The sequence below is a fragment of the Corvus cornix genome, chromosome 7 (genome assembly GCF_000738735.6).
Source record: "Corvus cornix cornix isolate S_Up_H32 chromosome 7, ASM73873v5, whole genome shotgun sequence".
NCBI lineage: Eukaryota > Metazoa > Chordata > Aves > Passeriformes > Corvidae > Corvus > Corvus cornix.
Genome location: NC_046337.1, coordinates 35,078,368 through 35,097,165, shown reverse-complemented (window position 1 = coordinate 35,097,165; position 18,798 = coordinate 35,078,368). Strand labels below are relative to the sequence as shown.

Genomic DNA, 18,798 nt, shown 5'->3' with positions numbered 1-18,798 from the left:
AGTGCTGTTGGCCACAGAGCTGCTGAAGTCTTCTGCCATGCAGACAGCCAAGCATAACACCTCCTGTGTCACAGCGGGGATCTGCTCCACAGACAGCAGTTGAAGGTGCTGCCAGAGCTGAAAAAGCAGCAGAGAAGGTGGGAATGAAAATGAAATGGTCATTTAACTGGGAGGGGGTAAAGCACTGCAACACTTTCACCTCATTTTCAAAGGATTTGATTTTAATGCCCACAATCACGGCACAAAAAGTTGGACAGCAACACACAGAAGTCTTTGGGGAGTTCTCCACTTTTGAAGCCAGACACAAGGCTGAGAAAGAGTCTTTATGATACAGGGAGAGCCACCTGAATTCACAATATTGAATTAGAATGTAAAAAACAGTAACGATAATAGCCTGAAGGACTGAGCAGAACTTGGAAGCCATTCCAGGACACACACATGCAGCTTTCTTCTCCCATCAAATCTGCAGGCTGAAAAAGACCAAACAAAAGCAAAATACATGGAAAGGTGGTTAGGTGGATATCTGAGATCCCCTCTCTTTTGAGGTGCCAGAAGCAGTAAGATTGCAGGCTGGAGAGAGTTCTTCTATGCAGCATTTCCATTGTCAGCCTGTCTGAAGTGGAAGAGACTCCTGGAGTCCAATTTCCCAGAGTATTTGAGAGCTTCGGCAAAAAGCTTTGTCACCTGTCAATACAAAGAAGAGGAGGACTGAGCACTGCAAAGGCTGCATGACAGAGCAGGCTCCACACTTCTGCTCTGTCACCCTGAAACCTCCTGGTGCAGGTCCAGTCCTTGAGTCCATCCAAATCAATATCAATTTCAAGGTAACTGTGCACAGGAGCTAGCTCCAGCCCTCTGGAGCCTGCGTGTCCAGCTGGAGAGATGCAGATGTGCCAGGCTTCCTTTGCAAGACAGCTCTGTTCCATGAGAGCTGTTGTTTTCCCTACAGCCCAAACGTAAAGAGAACCAGGGCTGTTTTCCTCTCTCAAACTCAGAGATTAAAACTCTACAATCCAAATGGTTCCGTGAAATGCATCAAGCAGGTGTGGATGGGGACCCTTGTTGTGATTGTCAGAGTGTGTTTTGCTAGTAGGCAAAGGATGGGTCTTCAATTCCCCATTCCTGCTAATCATGTCTGGCCATTATCCTATGAACCTGCAGCTTGTCATTCTCCCTGCTCTCCACTCACTCCAATCACAGGAGATTTTGAACAGCTGGACAGCAGTTCAAGTCACTGTTCTGTGTCAGTACCCACCAAAATCAGTAGGAGTTTGGCTGCTATGCTTAATGAGAGCCAGATGAGGCTCTTTTGTGACAGGCAAAGCTACTTGCAAAGGAAGGCAAGGTACTGCTGGCAGCAGGAGTTCCATTTTGCATTACCAAATATCTTTTCCCCATCAGGTGTGAAAGGGGTTTGTCAGGAGCCACAAAACAATAATGACTGGCAACTGGGGACTACAACAGGACAGGCAGCAATTCCACTTGGATGGCACTTCTGAACTGGATTGCCCCAAGGATCATTCAAGAAAGCCCAGCTACATCCTGCAGTAAGGTTTAAGGACCATACCAGGAACATATTCCACTAAAAAGCACTTCCCATGCCTAATTTAAAGATGTTACATGCAACCCTGTGTGAGATGTTTGCTCTGAAGTGAAAATGGTGCAGCAGCAACTTCAGCTGCACAGTGCAGGACTCCAGAATATTTTGGTTGGTTGGTTTGATTTGGTTTGGTTTTGTTTTACTCAGAGCAATGTCATTTTGTATAGTAGCAAAATGAAGATATATTCAAACCACTGTGTTGTCATGATTTTCAGATACATTATTTGCCAGAGATAATGAGGGTGCAAACAGACTGGAATCTATGGTCACAAGGGCTTGGAAGCTCTGAAGGCTCTTATGTCTAAGAGGAGAAATAACAATATGGGAAGTACCTCGAAGTTAGTGAGCAGAGCAATCCCACTGTCAATAGCCATCCTCCGGATCACATAATTATCATGGACAAACCTGGTGTTGTTGTTGGGCAGGTTAATCACCAGATCTATTTTCCCATCCCTCACCAGCCTGAAGAGACAATGCACAAGACAGTATGACAATGTGTTCTTCCTAATAAAAACCTCTGATGAACAGCACAGGCATGCAGCTAAACAATATTGGAAAATGTCATTTGAGCTTAGTCTTCGCTCAAGAAACAGTGGGTTGAGGGGTTAAGGCATTAAGCCTTATTCAGGATTTTGGACTTTATTTCAGTTCTAGTCAGCAATGCAAAGCAGTATTCAGCCTAGATACAGCTCAGCACAGCTCTGTTAAAGGCATAACTGACTGTCATTAAAAGGCTAAATATTCAGATTTCATGTGTCCTTGCATGAAAATATAACATGGAGCAATACATCCAAGCCATACTAAACAGGACTGTTCAATGAGATGTTCATTAAGCTGAAACATCCCTGCTGTGGCAATTCCAGACAGAACCAGATAAAGCAAAACTTTTGGATTGAATCCAAAGTCCCATTAAATTCTTACCGTTGCTTTCAACAGGACTAGCAATTTGCCCCTTGCATTTGCTGTCCTGGATTGTAAACACAAATTTGACAAGGTGAGTGTTACTCTTACCTCCTGACCGGAGGGAGGCTCGGACTCTGGCTTTCCTGTGATGGCCATGCCACAGGATTTGCTGGGATACCATTAGCATTGAGCCAGGCTGAGGTTGCTTCCGTGGCATAAAGCTGTCACAGGAAATAAAAGGGTTATTTACTGTGTACTTCACAACACCAAAACTTTTCATTGAACTCATGTGGGCCTGACCCAACACACAGCCTTGCTGTTGTCAGAGCTGATTTTGGAGGACATTTCTCCTAACAAGGGTGTCTCTCCATCTAGAGAGACACACAGAGTACAGAACAACCTTCCCAACTTTCTGTTATCTGTGATTTCCTGATGGATGATAGTCAGTGAATGGTAGTAGTACTCCCAGAAGCAGTGAAGTGGCTTAGGCAAACCTAAATCCCTGTGACTTTCAATAGGGCTTAAGTTCAATCACTTGTAATTTTTTTTGGCCACATTTTTTTTTTCTTTTTAATGCCTAGCACTAAGTTTTGAAAAGTAAAACTCTCACCAATCTTCTGTGGCTGTGTTGCTTTTCCATAGAGATATGGATGCGAAATGATACAGAGTTACAAGAGTGATGTAAACACCAAAAAGTTCATGTGTCTGCAGCTTGCAAGTATCACTGAAAATGTAGCACTATACAGATACTCTCCATAAATAAGGTTTTCCCTCCCTTGTCTCCTGCCATACATGGCATCGTATTGGCATTGTTGTTTCTTGGAGATGTCCATCTCAGCTGCAGGCTGATAGCAGAGCCAGTGTTGTTCCTGCCCTCACAACAGACATTCAATTAAACATTTGTAAAAAATTTTAATTGGGTGGTACCTGCTGACTTTATGGATCACTCAGCTAAAAATCCCTGTTGTACATTAAAAATACCCCTTTTTGTCTATCTCCAAAGAAACTCCAACATTCCTGTGCAGGCTGAGGACATTTCAGATTTTGAAAGCTCTCTAGCTTTAACTAAGTGGAACCACCTACCTTGAAGCCTTGCTCATGCAGTAGTTCTGCCACACTGAGGAATCTGGGGCGGAAGGACTTCTGAAAAAGGAAATTTTTTAGATATAGCACTAAAGCTAGGATTTGGAAACAGTACATTGTTGGGCAACATGAAGCTCCTCCACATTGTGCTAAGAGGCAAATACACCTTTCTGTGCTGAGTGTGGGCATGGACAGAAATGTCTGCACGTGCATGTACAGCACCATTCCCAAGACAACTGTCTTGATCCTGAAGCCCAAGTCACTCCCAGCTAAGACATACTTTGTTACACCAGAGTAAGTGTTCCCATACTAAGTCGGACTGCAACCACCAAAGATTTACTAGTGTATATTAAATATCTGGGCAATTGCCTTCTCAAATACACCAACCAGAGTCTCCTCAGCTCTTAATTATCTTTTCAATCATTGCCCAAACATTTGCTTTCTCTTCTGGCACATAACATATATGGATGGGCTTCGGGCTGCCTTTGAATGCTCTGTTTGCACATTCACACGAATAAGAGCTTGTACATGTATGAGTTCATTTCTAAGTCCCATGGGCATATGGAAAGGGAGTCAGGAGACTGGGACACCATATTCCCATGAGGACCTGAATGCCTGACTTACAGCACCTTCAAAAGATTGTCTTAAAATGCATACCCAGATCCAACATCATTTAGAAATATAAGACAACCTCCTGTAGACATCTGCACTTGAACAAGCCATTTTAGAGTACAGGTGAGCGAAAGTATCAGCCTAAGTATCTTTGGGATGTTGAAGGTACAGCAATACAAAGATCAGATGCAACACATGCCCTTCTCACTGCCAAGGCAAGCCAAACCTTGCTTTTAACCTTAGCCTGGTCTGGCCATTTGCAAGTAAGATTATTACAGGCTCCCTTATTCCTGCTAGAGCTACTGATAGCTTAACCTATATGGATGAGAGAGCAATATCCTGAAGGGTCAACATTTTCCTAAGAAGAAAAGGAGTAAACAGGGTTTTTTTCTGAGCACTCTGGAAAGAACCTCATTCTGAAAGCCGTCTCGTTCTGTACATTAACTGGAAAATATAAATATACAATGTGACAGGGTTGGCAGCTTCCCAGTCAGAGAGAATGGTTCTGCCTTCTGGTCAGGGGTGCTGGCTTTCACAATAGTATTATAAATTTCTGTCAAACATGTACTGAACACTTGTGACACACAAAACAGCCTCTCTATGGAAAGAAATTACAGCTGTCAGCTTGCATCGGGGCAGCCTCAGATTTACAAGCCGGCTGAAATAACCTGTGTAAGAAACCATTAGTTACTAAAGGTGAAAAGTACAAGCATATTTACTTAGTGGAAGGTATTTGTTGTAGAAGAATTGCATTTTTTTCCTTTATCAGAAAAGTTCCATTTCTTATAACCCCTCATGCTTGCCAGCAAGCCTTGCTATTTGTAATGGGCTACATCCTTAGTTCATTCAATGCAGCTACATCAGTTCTCACTGAGATCTAGCTCAAAATGAAGCCAACCCATCTCCTGTGATAATCTTGAATTCTGGATCCAAATCCACAGTGGAGGATGCAAAAATTCTGGCCTATAAGGAACCAAGGCAGAAAGTTACCTTGAAACAACAGACTTGGAGTGCCAGGATGCAAAAATAAAATACTCTATCAATGCTTTCCACGTCTTGTGGTCACCAGCATAGATGTAAAGACAGATGCATTCCATCCCAGAGATATCACTGCTTAGCCCAATCAGGAAAGAAAAATACCCCTAGCTTTTCAACTCCTTTTGCATAAAATATAAATTATTTAATGGCAGACTCAGGGTTTCAGCATCACAGATTTCTCCAGATTGTGGAAAGAGGTAGGTTATCAGCTTGCATAAACTGGCAGAGATTCATTTGTCTAACATGGAAGTCGTATTCCATCTACCGTGGGAGAGCATCAGACCTCTCAGATCCTGGGGATCCCTGACCTGTGCAGTGTCAGAGAGTGCTCACAGCTGAAGGACAACCCAGCAGGCTCACAGTCCCCATCAGCTGCCCAACCTGCCTTGTGCTGTCCCCTGGACATCAAGGAGCATTCACGTGCCTGACCTTGGGGATGATGACCTGGGTTTCCACAGCTCAGCATGGCACCAGGAGGATTACCACTGGAACTGCACGCCAGCCTGGAAGCTCCCCAACAAGGTGGGTTCATTGCCTGGGCATACTGGGCTCAGTTTGGACTGCAGATCACAGCACAACCATTCGACTCTTGATTTGCAGAACACCCCAGAAACATTTGCAAGGAAACCAAGATCTCCCTCTCTACTCCTGTTAACTATATCCATTTGACATTTACCTTCAAGGAGGCAGTGTCCTCTCACCTCAACATGATTAACAGCAAAGGTATAAATGTGCAGCATACCAAATCACTGAAATACGAACCTAGCTGCTTTGGAGAGAAACAGAATTCAAGACCATTTTCCTTCTTATTTCTCTCTCTGCAAGACATAAAAATCCAGACTAAAAATCAGAGCAAGGTGCTAGTCATGAAGCAATGAAGCCTTCAAAATTGGGGTGTGCTTTGAGTTCACCATCTACTGTAGGTGAACCACAGCACCTTGGAGACAACCAAAGGGGCTTGTGTACATGCTCCCAACAATGATCAGCCCCCAGAGCGCCAGAACAGGTTGCAGAAATTATTCTGTAGTTTGAAAATACCCAGTGATGGTCGAGACAGGCTATCTGGTATCTGTCCCGAGACTGTGCTTCCCTCTGAGGATACCCCAACAACTTTGCCTGTTTGAGGCAGGTGGGTTCACGTTTGTGATTGAAACAAGAACAGTTGCTACTACTGTTTACAGCCCACCTGATGCCTCATTCCTTGTCCCTCTTGTTTCTGCAGTGAGGAGCGCCCCTTTTCTCCAGCCAAATACTCAGAGAAAGTCACTCATAGTCTGCATGTCAGGTGAAGGTCAACATTTCAACCTTCCCTTCTCACAGGACTTTATTTCCCCTCTGTTTCAAAGCAGACCATTGAAAAGTACATAGGTGACAATCTCCAGACTGGGGAGAGGGCAATACCTGGTTCTCAGAATTGACTTTATGTTTCTTGATTTGTAGTTTAATTATAGAACAAATATGCTGGGATGCAGAGAGACCTTTAAGCGACTGATCTGTTGTTTTCAAGTTTCTTTTGTGAGAAAATGAACTGTAAACCACTCATTAAAAAGGACAGAATCTTCTTACTTTTAAAAGGTTTGTGGAGTTGAGCTTTTGGCTTTATCTTTTCTTTTTCCCTTCTTTTTTTCTTAACACCTTTGTACAAAGAACATTCAGTTCAGTTTAACAGCTATTAACACAGAACTTACATAAATGTCTTCTATAGCTAAAATTACTTTTTTTTCTGCCCATTCCCCTTTAGCTGCTATCCAGAAAATACACTTAAATTTTAAACACTAGTCTCTCTCCTTTTTTCTCCTCCTGGCTTTGCTTTTCTCTGTTTTCAAATGCTGTTTTTAAATATGCAGTATATACAGTAGACACAGAACCAACTTCCCAGAGTTTCATATTGCTAGTTGGGTGCCTGCGGCAGCTGTGCCATAGCACGAGGTGCTGCGATCTTCCAAAAGCATCTCCTTAGCGAAACCGCTCGGCAGGATCAGCCACACACTCACACACACATGCACGCACAAACACACGGATAACTCCAGTAGTATGAGCTGACGGCAAAGAGGCAGGAAGGGTCTCCATGTAGAGTTCCACAGACAAAGGTTTATTGCAGCCACACCGTGAAGGAGTCCAGGGACAAAGACAAAACAACGCAGCATCCAGGTTTAAGTATGGGAGCGGATTGAGGATCAGAGACCAATGATCTGAGGGCACGGGGGTGGTACAAAGGCGGGACTAGGGTAAAGCAACCAATAGGGAAGTGGGGGAGTGGCGCGGGGCAAGGGCCAATGGGGGAACTTGGAGTGGAGAACCTTCTAGGGCAGGAACATACAAGGTAACAAAGGGGCAGAGAGGCCAACGGCCAACCAGGGAAGCAGAACTGGGGTACATTAACATAACAAAGCAGAGCATACTGGGAGAAGCCTTTCTGGTCACCCTAACCTGGGGAGGTTCTTTCAGTACTAGGGACTGCCTCAGACTCTCTTTGTCCTTTGTATCGTAGGCTCACCAGCCGCCACAGTTTTATACTGAACTTTTAAACTTTATCTAGGTAGCAAGCAATTTTTCTGCTTATTAGAGGTAACTTAGAGCAACTGCTTCCATCCCCAGATATGTGTGTATATGTTGACATTTGAGGACTCCATGGTAACCTGTGTTAGCAGAATTCATGTTCCTTTCTGGCCACTTTTCACACACTTCCTTCACATCCTCTGCTGGCACAAACAGCCAAAGACTTTTTTCACACCCCAGTTGTCTGACAGGAAAATTCATCTATTTTATGGTTTTGTTTTATCAGCTTTATGCAATCATGTAGGGCATATAAGCTTATTGCAAGCACAGTGTGAAAATGGCAGGAAGCAATCAGATGGTTTTATGGGGCCCAAGAATGTTCTAGTTGTATTGGAAGTGTATAAAGTTTTGAGGAACATACATACATCCTAAAGCTTACAACTGTCTCTGATTTTGGCACTTTATGCAGTCAGTAACTGTTCCTTGATAAAGAACCAAGATTTTTTTGTTTTTCTGCCTGGCTCCCTGTTCATCATGAAACATACAACCTCCTTACTGATCCAGGCCTGTGAAAGGGGCAGGGCTGTTCCTAAGGCAAACCTGTCAGGAACTGTAATAAATGGTTAAAAGTTCTTTTTTTTTGGTTGAGAAGAAGTTAAAAGTTGCTTGTTAGAAGAGTGAGGGCATGCAGTTAATGAGTTGTTATTGCGATTGTACGGATGTAATGTTGCCATGTGCCCACTAGATGGGGACACCAATGGGGGAAAGTAGTGGGTGTATAGAAAGGAGGAGAATGTTCTAGAATGTTCTTAAGATAACCTAATAATTATGATGTAAACACTTTGGGGGATTATTGCTTAGTGGGCAAACCAATCACTCAGTGCCCCAGAGACTGACAGAATTGAACACCAATGAAGACCCTAGCAACGAGCCATCAGAGGGAGGATCTGAGCTGCACCAATCACAGCATCAAAAGAGACTATAAGAACTGCTCCGGGGCTCAGCCCCGCCCCCCCCCCGGTCTTCCTGAGGAACCTGAGTCCAAGGGAACACCCTGTGCATCACACGGTTTGTTTTTCTGGGTTGTCGAGTGGGACTTGGGCTTACCTCGAGTCTCCGCTCCTGGTTTTCTTTTTAATAAACAAGCAGACTTTTATTCCACCCAAAAAAGTCCAAGCCTCATTTTTAACAGAACTTCCTCACATAAAGGCTCTTTGCAGAACCCATTGCACTGGAGAGCATTCCCATAATGATATCACTTAAATTTTCTGTCACACAAAGAAACTTTCGGTGATAACGGCAAGAGATGAAACCCTAAAGTCCGAGCTCTAGTCTACCATGGAGTCAAGGGACCTGCAGAATCTGTGTCCAAGAGGCAACCCCTTAGAGGAGACAGTTCTGGAAAAGTGTGGAAACCAGAAACATCTGTACAAAAATGTAGCATTGGCTCTTTCTTTCTGAGCTACTTCTGGGTCACAGGAGCTGCAGGGTAGGGAACAATATCAGCTGTGCACAGTCATCAAACAAAGAAAGGATTGATGGCAGAAAAGTGGGGGGCAGAAAAGGGTGAAGACTTGTTGGAAATGATACAACTTTTAAATTTTTTAAGTAACTTTAGTCAGGGGTTTGTCTGCCTTTGACAAGGGGGTAGGGAATTAGGGTTTCTCTTCAAAGGACTGTTCACCGATGGTTTGAGTTTCACTGTGTGAGATCTGATGGGCTTCAATCAACAAAAAGAAGATTCCTAGACTCTGAGAGTTTAACACCTACAGATTGGAAGTAGCCAGAAGATACAGGGGAGATAAATGGACATTAATAGACATTACCCCCTGGTGTGGTTGGAGATTCCTCGTCTGGGAAAGGATTGATAAGAGAATGAGAACCATATTAGTATTGAAGGCAAAGTGATCGATAACAAATAGAAGACCAAATACTAAGAATTGTGTAATGTAGAACCAATCAACAAGAATTTCTTTGGGGTTTTTATGTATAAATATGTGAAAAGTCTGGTAAAGACCTCTGTGTGATGCAATGATGCACAACCTGGGCAAGTGTGGATGGAGTGATTTCTATTGCACATCCTGGCCAGAATAAAAACCTGGCCAGAATAAAGTAATGCCTGATTCTCTAACACTTAAAAGATGTTGTTGGAGAGTTTCTTCTATTTCCGCAGTTTTGCTGACAGACTGATGTCCTTCAACCCCTCACCCCAATGCACTGAAGTACATTCCCATCATGACTCCAGCAGGAGAGGGATGTGACAGTGCCATGCCTGGGGAGGCCTCACAGCCCAACAGCATAACAGCAATAACCAGCCCACAACACCCCAACAACATCAGCTTTTCTGCACCGTCATCGATGCTACAACTCTGCTGGAATGAAACATGTGCCTTCATGGGGAAAGCTTAGCAGATCCAACTTTGCAGCATGGAAACTGCCTCCCCATTTGGGAGGGTTGGAGGGGAACTAGTTTGAAAAGGGCAAGGGGCAATACACAGATGAAGGGAGTTCATATGTAAAGTAGCATGGCCAGGGCTCCTGTATGGGAGGGAGCACAGAGGGAGCTCTGGGTTCTGGTTGGGATGTTTCTCTGTACTGACCATCTGCAACATTTGTTTCCCCAGAAACGTGTCTTAGAGCTCTCTGATCCCAAGTCTCTGCTTGCAGCAATCCCTGGGAGCTTCCTACTGCAAACTTCTGTACTTCCCAGTAGAAACTGTCAGGAGACAGAGGGAAAACCCACCAGACCAGCCTTATTGAATCCAGTAAAGATCTCTCCATGGTGTTTGTTCCTCGCTGTCTTACTGCACTTCAAGATGAAATGCAGAGAAACAAATTTAAGCCATGAAGCCACAGGAATGAAAACAAGGCAAAAGCTACTGAGTTCCTCTGTGTTGCTCCTTTCTCAGCTTTGATTTTTAGGACTCACCTGGATTCCAATCAAAATTCCTTCCTTAGGAAACGTAAACCCTGTGGCAAGCAGAGCCTTCTGGAAGGCAGTGTACACATCCTCCCCAAAGCATGCAACCTGCAGAAAGGCACAAAGAAGGCAGCATGAGGGGAAAACCAAAAACAACCCAAAAACATTGCCTTAAAAAGAAACAGGAATGACATTTTCAAATAGGCTCTTTTGTTTCTGCGAGAAGAAGTCAGGCTGCTTTTGCATGGAGCCTGCAGGCATGGGGAACAGGCAGTAAATCAGAAAATCACTGCAGACAAATTTCGTAATTTTAATGAAGCAATAATGAAGGAATAAGCAATAGTTTAGTTTCAAACAGCACACCAAGGAGTAACAATTGATTCTGCTAAGTTATTGGGATGCTGTACACAGCCTCTGCTCCAATATTTGGGTTTGCACTGCAAATTATTTAACATTATAGAAGGCTTAGACAGCAGTGAGAGTTGTGCACAGGCACGGTTCCTCTGTGTGCCTGCAAACCATGGTAAGGCAGTGCTTGTGCTCTGGTGTATTCCTGGCATTTCTTGTGAAGGAAAACCACAGGATATAAAGACGCTTCTCCATTAGAAGTCCAGAGATGAACAAAGTTCAAGTAAAATTTTAGTATTTACTTAAGAAAAGAACAAAGCCATCAGGGAAATTCATAATAATTTATTTTATATAAAGAAATAGTTGAGGAAGAAACCAGTAAGAATCATTTAGCAGTTCTCCAGCATTCAGAACTGGATGTGGAGCTTGGTTGCTTACAGACTGTCATATGATAACAATCTTCTGAAGGAGCTGAAGTGCATTCCTAACCAAAATTTGGAATTCTGGTGACAAAAAGAGGAATGATTGAGCTTTTGTGAAAGTTTAAAAAGAAAAAAACCCAACCAATCAACCTTCACTTTTTCTGGTCAGCTCTACACTTGTTGAAAAACAATCAGAAGCAGGAAGTGTCACTGATTTTTCTCTTTGAAATAACAAATCTACCAACATATACAGATGAGATAAAGGGGCTGATTGAGAATTGCTCTCCCATTTTCCTCTTATGGTCCTTCCCATCCCAGAGTGAGCCCTCACATTCATGGTCTCGCTGTTACCATGGTGAGCAGAAACCAGTATTTCATGAAAGAAGAATAAATGATGATTTGCCAGATCTGTTGAAGTAAAAAAAAAAAAAAAAAAACCAACCAAACAAAAATCCCACAAGGGAAGGGATTTTAAAAAAAGTCATGACAACATGATACAGTGTATCTATATTCTATGTATATCCTGGACTTTTTAGGGTGACAGACAGACCCTGCCTTGTAGGCTCTCCAGCCTTCCAGGAGAGGTTTATTATTATGGAATGGTCCACAGCCACAATACTCAAAGGGACCCCCTTCTTCTCCTGTTGTGGGAACCATGGCTTACAGCAAAATAAATCTCTGCCAGACAGATATGACAAATTCAAGCCCAGATCAAGCCATGTGTGTGAAAAATGTCTGTGAGGAATAACTGAGCATTTTACCCAAAGCAAGTTATTATCCTTACTTCACTATAAGAAAGACTTCCATAACTGTCACACTTTATGGCATTTGTGAATATGGATCTTTCCAACTCATAAAAGTTAATAATCCCTCTTTTATGACCATGGTAATCTCTAACTCTGTATAAAGCCCAGAAAAATAATTCTTGTCCCTAGTTACATTTTTTTTTTTTTTTTGGCAAGGAGGTTGTCTGTGTACTCAATTTTGTTCTGAAAATCAGGAAGTCACAGAAGTCACTTGGCTTTTTTCTGCCTATTAACTACACTGAAAGGAAATCTTCTGCAATACTGATTTCTAGCACATTATGAAGAGTAAAATAAAGTAATTCTGGAGAGATGTAGGAGACCTAAGGCTGTTCTTACTTTGTATCTGGGTAGAGTACTTTTTCATACTAGCATGGTAAGTATTTCCTAATGAAAACAGCTCCTGCAGACATACCCAAGCTCACATTCAATGGAGCAGCTCAGGCTCTGCCACCTGCCTAGTGATGGTACAGCAGACTTAAGTCTAATCAAATTGCCTCAGTATTTAATCACTTTCCCAAGAGGGTGTTCTGGCCCAGAATAATTTTTTGCTAGTGCAACTCATTCTAGAAGTAACAGAACACATAAAATTTAAAGACCACTTGGGTGTATCTTTGGATGCCCTTGATAGCTCAGCAATAACTCATAAAGAAATCCTTTGTTCTACATGAGTCAGTGTCACTTTAGGTGATATAGATGGAAACCTGTGCCTGTGAGGGTGAGGGTGCTGATCCTGGGCAGGAAGATGCCCAGCCCTGTGCCCTCACAGCATGCCATAACCACACCAGGAGACATTCCAGCAGCGCCTCACAGCCTGGCTGCACAAAGAGTGAGGAAAGCTGCCCAGGCTAATCCTGCCCACACTCCCTGTAGCCACCACATTTTATTGTCTCTTTCTTTCCTTTTGCACCTTGGGACATGCCTTGATGGTTACCAGGCAACAAGAAAATACCACACATTTTTGCTGCCTTTAAGCAACTGGCACATCCCAAGACCAACCACTCATGCCCTGGAGTCTCCATGTCGCTGCTGCTACAAGTGTCCATGGGGGTTGGGAGCTGTAACCACTTGTCTGTCCAGAAGCACATAATTCACAAAACAGTCTCCCAGAACACAACAGCTCTCAGATAAATTCATTTCAGGCTGTCACACAGACCAGGTCCAACTCAGGGAGCTGACATTCAGGTAAAGAGGGACATCCAGTGGCTGAAAAAACTGGGTTTTCCAGGACATCGCAGGTTATACAGCTAAAAAAGATCTTTTCAATTTTCTGAAGAAGGTACAGATGCCATCTTGATTCAGGCAGTAATAAGATCACTTTCAAAGATTCATGATGTTTAAAGTCAATGAAAAGATACCTCCCCAGTAGAGGCCATTTCACATCGGAGAACAGGGTCAGCATCTCTCAGCCTGGACCAGGAAAACATTGGGGCCTGGTGAAATAAAGAGGAAGGAGGGAGGAAGAATCAAAATTGGATCATTTAAAAAGAATGTAAAAATTCCAGCTACAATTGGAAGTGACAGAAAGAGACATGAATTGATCCAAAAAAAGCAGTGGTCAAGGCTGATAAGCAAAGGAATACTTGGCAAAGTAGTTCCCTCAGCATCTTGATGATGGACTGGAACAAATAACCATCTATTCCACCAATAAATCAATCATCTAACTCTTGCATCCTGCTCACATTCCAGTGGTAGATTTTCAGTCAGTGGTAGCCCACTATCTATGATTTTAAGGGCACATTTTTAAACAAAAAGGCTGTGAAGCACTTAATTCATGGAACAAGGAGAGATACTATCTGAATCCAGTTGATTTTTCAGAGAATGCTGTTCTCCATGAAATGTTTCATTTGCAGAAATAAAACTATTCCACAAGAATGCACTTTTTTTGGTGTGAAAAAAATGAAACTTTGCAAATTATTTTCATATTTTCCCTCTCCCTCACATCCAGAAATACACACTTGTAATTTTTTTTCTTTTATATGCTAATTTTAAGCTCCCTGATGATGATGATGATGATTATATTAGGACTTAGATCACAGCACTCTCTGAGTTCTCTTGTCTAATTTGATCTTAAAATAAGAAACATGGAGGGGAGGGAGGAAAAGAAAGTCTCTGTTAAAGAACCAATGACCATTTGTAACAAACATGGAACAAATTTCCTACTACCAAGTAATTTTCTGTAGGGCTTCTCCACATCTTAAACTACTAATGGTATTTGCATAAAGGCAGCAAGATTTCTGCTTAAAAATGTATCTGTTTTTAAATTTGAAGCTATAATTCTGTCCCTGGAGGTCTCCAAGGGTAACATGAAGCTGCTGCTTCATGACACATAACAATGACCAGTTAAAATGAGACAGGAGAAATTCAAAACTTTTCTCAAAAAATGTCACGTGTCTTTGTGACTTTTAGATCAGTTTTGTTTCCACTGTAAGTAAAGAGAAAATGTTTACACTGGCCAACTCAAGCTGAGATATGCCAGTTGAGGTGGATTGTTTTAATGTACATTGTCTTGAAAGGTAACAAGCAGCAAAGCCTTCCACCAGCTCCCTAATTTTTATCTGCCATGACCATGAAAATGCATCATCAGGAGCAGGCTCTGGTACTGCAACTAAGCCCTATTTAAAACTTAGTCAGTTATTCTCTGCCCAGGATTTAATCTTGGTCAGGCCCTGATACTTGTACCAGTCTGGAAGCAAACATGGTGAGACAGTATTTCAATCACTAAAGCTTAAACAGTGGTTACTCTAATTCACAAAGGAGCAGCTATGTTGAGAATGAAGAAAAAAGTTTCATATCCTCTTTTAAGAACTGCTGAAGAAACAAGATCCTGTCTCCATGCAAATACTACTAGCAATAAATTGTAAGAGGATAGCAAATATGATGCATAGATAACAACAAACAGGCTAAACTGGAATATTTTTCAAAGTTTAGCATTTCCAAAGGTGTTAGCAGGTTTTTATATTTGACAAATCCACACAGAACACAAGCAGTATAAAAAGCTTTGTAGGGAAGTTTTAAAGAATAAATCTGGGTTTTCCGCTCTGTAACCAGCATTCCCAGGAGAGACAAAACTCTTGACAGTTCAGCTAACAACAGTGCAGAAGCCCTAAGTCTAAATAGTAGAAATTTATAAAAATAAATTAGACTCACCAAAAAAAAAAAAAAAAAAAAAAAAAAGTCTCAAGTTTGAATTTCAGATAATGAGATAATGCCTATCTGTGACATCAAAATAAAATGTAAAGCTACATCTAGACTGACTGGCTTGGGACACAGATGTGGCTTTAATTTTAATAGGTCTGAACATTTTATTAGTAGAAAGATGTTGGTTTTCTGCTTCCTCAGTTTTCACTTGATTTGGAAGCTATTAAAGCTTGGAAGTTTCTGTATAAACAATTAAACAATTCTCATTATCCCTTGGATTTTCTGCATTACTGTTCTAGATTTTTATGATTAGGAGCTTCAATTAATTTTTTTTTCTTCCACTAAGCATTCAAAAATATCTACAGTACACTTTACTATGTTGGGTCCTATACAAACTTAGTAATTATAAAAAGTAAAACTTTGGCCTTACTGAAACCAAAGGATGCAAAACTTTCACCCCTATTTTAACTGGTGGTGAATATAAAGGAGATTATGTGCATTTGACAGCCCATGTCCCAGATCCTGCAGATAAAATCTGGGGGGCACTCACAACACAAAGTTTTGCATGTCCACATGTGTATTACACAGTATTATGAAATAGCCTGAACTTCAGTGTTCAACTCTGCAAGTGTAAATTTATAATGCAGCCCATAAACAGGATTCAGAGTAGGTTAGAAGCTGAAAATAAAGGAAGATTTGGTTTCACTGGATAATTTTCCTCTGATTTTTCTCTAAAGTTTTCAAATAGATTATCTTGACAGAAGCTACAAAAGGTCAATTTGGCCTTTGGCCAGTGAGTAAATTGTTCTCTCTGGGCATTAAAGTACTAATGGTATGTTAATGTGCTATGTTCTGGCTCTGTGGTGGGGTTTTTGTTGTTCTTTTGGAAACCGTACCTTAATCCCAACATATCTGGATGGAAAAATGGGATGTTCCATTGCAGGGAGGGATGACTCATTAACCTGTTTTCCAATCATCACCTTAGTGGCCACATCAATGAAGTCCACACCCAGAGTCTTGGATACAAAGGGGAAGGAGCGTGAAGCCCGCAAGTTGCACTCTATCACCTGGTGGGATTAAAAAAGATAAATACCAGGGTCAGGGATTGTCCAGGGAAGAAATAGATTGATTCATATTTTTTGAAATCAGCCCTGAGTCCTCTTGGCAGTGATGATCTTCAGATTGTCAAATAAGAAACACAGAAATCTGGATCATTATTAAAACAGGGATGAGGGATGGGGAATGGCCAGCCTGAGATACAAGCAGACTGATGTTCTTCATCTGAGATCCATCTCTATTGTCTGAATATTAGAACTGAAGGGAAGCCAAAGTTCACTCGAAAACATGCTGTACTATATCCTAAGTTAATGTGCAAGAGGCATGAAAACATATGCACAGGCATTAGGTACAACTTCTGGAAGTCCAACCTGTTCTTTTTCCATGGCAATGGCATTTCCTGAATGACTGGACTATCCTTACTGACTTCCCTCACTCGCATGTGGAAGTCATTCAACCAGGCAAGAAAGTAACAAAGAAGTTCTGCAACGTGCTGAGAAGCCACCTTGGAGCTCAAGAGCAGAAGAGGAATTGCTGTGAGAATGAAGTGGAATGAAAGAGGATATGAATACGTAAGTTAAGGTACAACTGAAAAGGGAGGGTCTTTCCAGAGAAAGACAAGCACAGCTGTGGGAAAGCGAGGAAGGAAAAACTCTGTTCTCTGCCTCTGTGGAGTTTCTGAATAACCATGTGTGAAACAGAGGAAAGGTGAAGAACAGTAAGTGCATTTTACTCAACTCATAGCCCAAACAGGAATTTTCGCCAATAATGCATCTCTTCTGTTTCCTGTCAGGTTTTCTTCCTATTCACTGTTTCCTCAGTCATACTCTGCTCACATTCCTCTGACCTTCCATTAGCAACAGAAAGCCAACTGTTACCCAGACAGGGTCAGACATCTGCTGTACTTCTCTTACTAATAACTACTAGGACTATTCAGATAACCATCCTAATGGCTTATAGTAAAGGTTTCAACACTTATATTGTCTTGCTTTCTTTTCAATCCCTTTGAAGGCTTAATTTAACATCAAAATAGCTGAAGATGAGAGAGGATATCAGAGGTCTAAAAGCCATGATATCCAGTACATAGGATGAGGTGCAGGTCCCAGTGCTGTCCCATCCTATTCCAAACTGATAATTTTGGGAAGGACAGCAGCCCACAGTGAAACAAAGCTGACAGACAAAGCAAGCAGACTCTCTTCACCCTCAGTGTGAAGGCAGGGGAGGATGCTCTCTGCCACACAGGCAGGGAGCGCTGTGTGATGAGGGGTGGCACAGGCAACCCCACATCCTCTGAACAAGGCAGGTGGCTGCCACTGCCACCATGCCCACAGCAGATATGCAGGACCCACAAACCTCAGCACAGCATAGGCCCTGCCACACTCACAACAGCTCTTACCAGCACATTGTTGCCTTGCACCAAGAACTGGATATTGAATGGACCAGAGATGGCAAAGGCTTTTGCAATCTTTTTTGTAGCAGCTTTTACCTATAAAAACCAAATTTAAAAAGTGTAAATGTGTGTATATAGAATAAATAATAAGGTTCCACAAAATAGAGAGCATCATGGCAATAAATCACTAGACTTGTGGATTTCTTTAAACATCCTCTCTCTCTGTCCTGTTTTTTTTTCTCTATCCCCACATTTTGGCAATAACATTATTTCAGAAGCAAACATGTTTAATTTCCCTAGTAACCTAGAGCCTGAAGTGCCATTTGAGGGCAGAAGTAAAAATCAGTTTCTGGTGTGTGTGAGAAAGCAGAGGGGAGAAGGAGAAAAACAGAGAATCAAAGCCTTGCCCTGCAGCAATTCCTACACTGCACACTGGAGTCTTTATACCTTTCTTGGTGACATAATGAATAATGTTTTGTTATTTGAGAATAACTAATCAGTTTTTTAAGTGTCTTAAAAGTCTTTCACCAACATGCCTGTCCCATCACAGATCCGTGGGAGGTGTGAGCAGATACACTCTGGAACAAACTGGGAGGAAAGTCTTATTTCTCAGGTGTGTCAATACAAAGGTTTGAATAGCTTTGCTCCAGGAGATGATATTTTCAGAAACACGGCTTTGGACATTCTTGGAAACAGAGCTGGAGCACAGATCATTATATTACAGCTTTTGCTGGCTTCCAAGCAAACCCTTAACAGGATGACATCATGGGGCATGGCACACTTCATTTTATAAATGCGTCTTAACAACTAACTGGGTATCACAAGGTCTATTCTCGAAAGGGGAAAAAGTCAAGATTAGGTGAGGTTTATTCATCCTGATAATTATTTTGGAAAAGCAGACAGCTAGAAAGTCATACATCTGACATAATCATTTAAGGATTGTGGGAGAAAAGGAAGTGGAAAGAGAACCATAGCATATGTAT

General features: G+C 42.0%; 1 protein-coding gene across 1 annotated transcript in view; it reads right to left on the bottom strand.

Annotated features, from left to right (window-relative positions):
* Positions 1–200: 200 nt before the first annotated feature.
* Positions 201–18,798, bottom strand: part of CPS1 (carbamoyl-phosphate synthase 1) — a 107,373-nt gene continuing 88,775 nt past the window's right edge. The window contains exons 31-38 of the mRNA XM_010407842.4: positions 17,822–17,911; positions 16,266–16,436; positions 13,587–13,661; positions 10,665–10,763; positions 3,587–3,646; positions 2,612–2,724; positions 1,933–2,062; positions 201–684 (exon numbers count right to left, since the gene is read on the bottom strand). Of these exons, the coding sequence (XP_010406144.3) occupies positions 586–684; positions 1,933–2,062; positions 2,612–2,724; positions 3,587–3,646; positions 10,665–10,763; positions 13,587–13,661; positions 16,266–16,436; positions 17,822–17,911 (837 nt within the window). The 3' untranslated portion in view covers positions 201–585. The remainder of the gene's footprint in view (positions 685–1,932; positions 2,063–2,611; positions 2,725–3,586; positions 3,647–10,664; positions 10,764–13,586; positions 13,662–16,265; positions 16,437–17,821; positions 17,912–18,798) is intronic.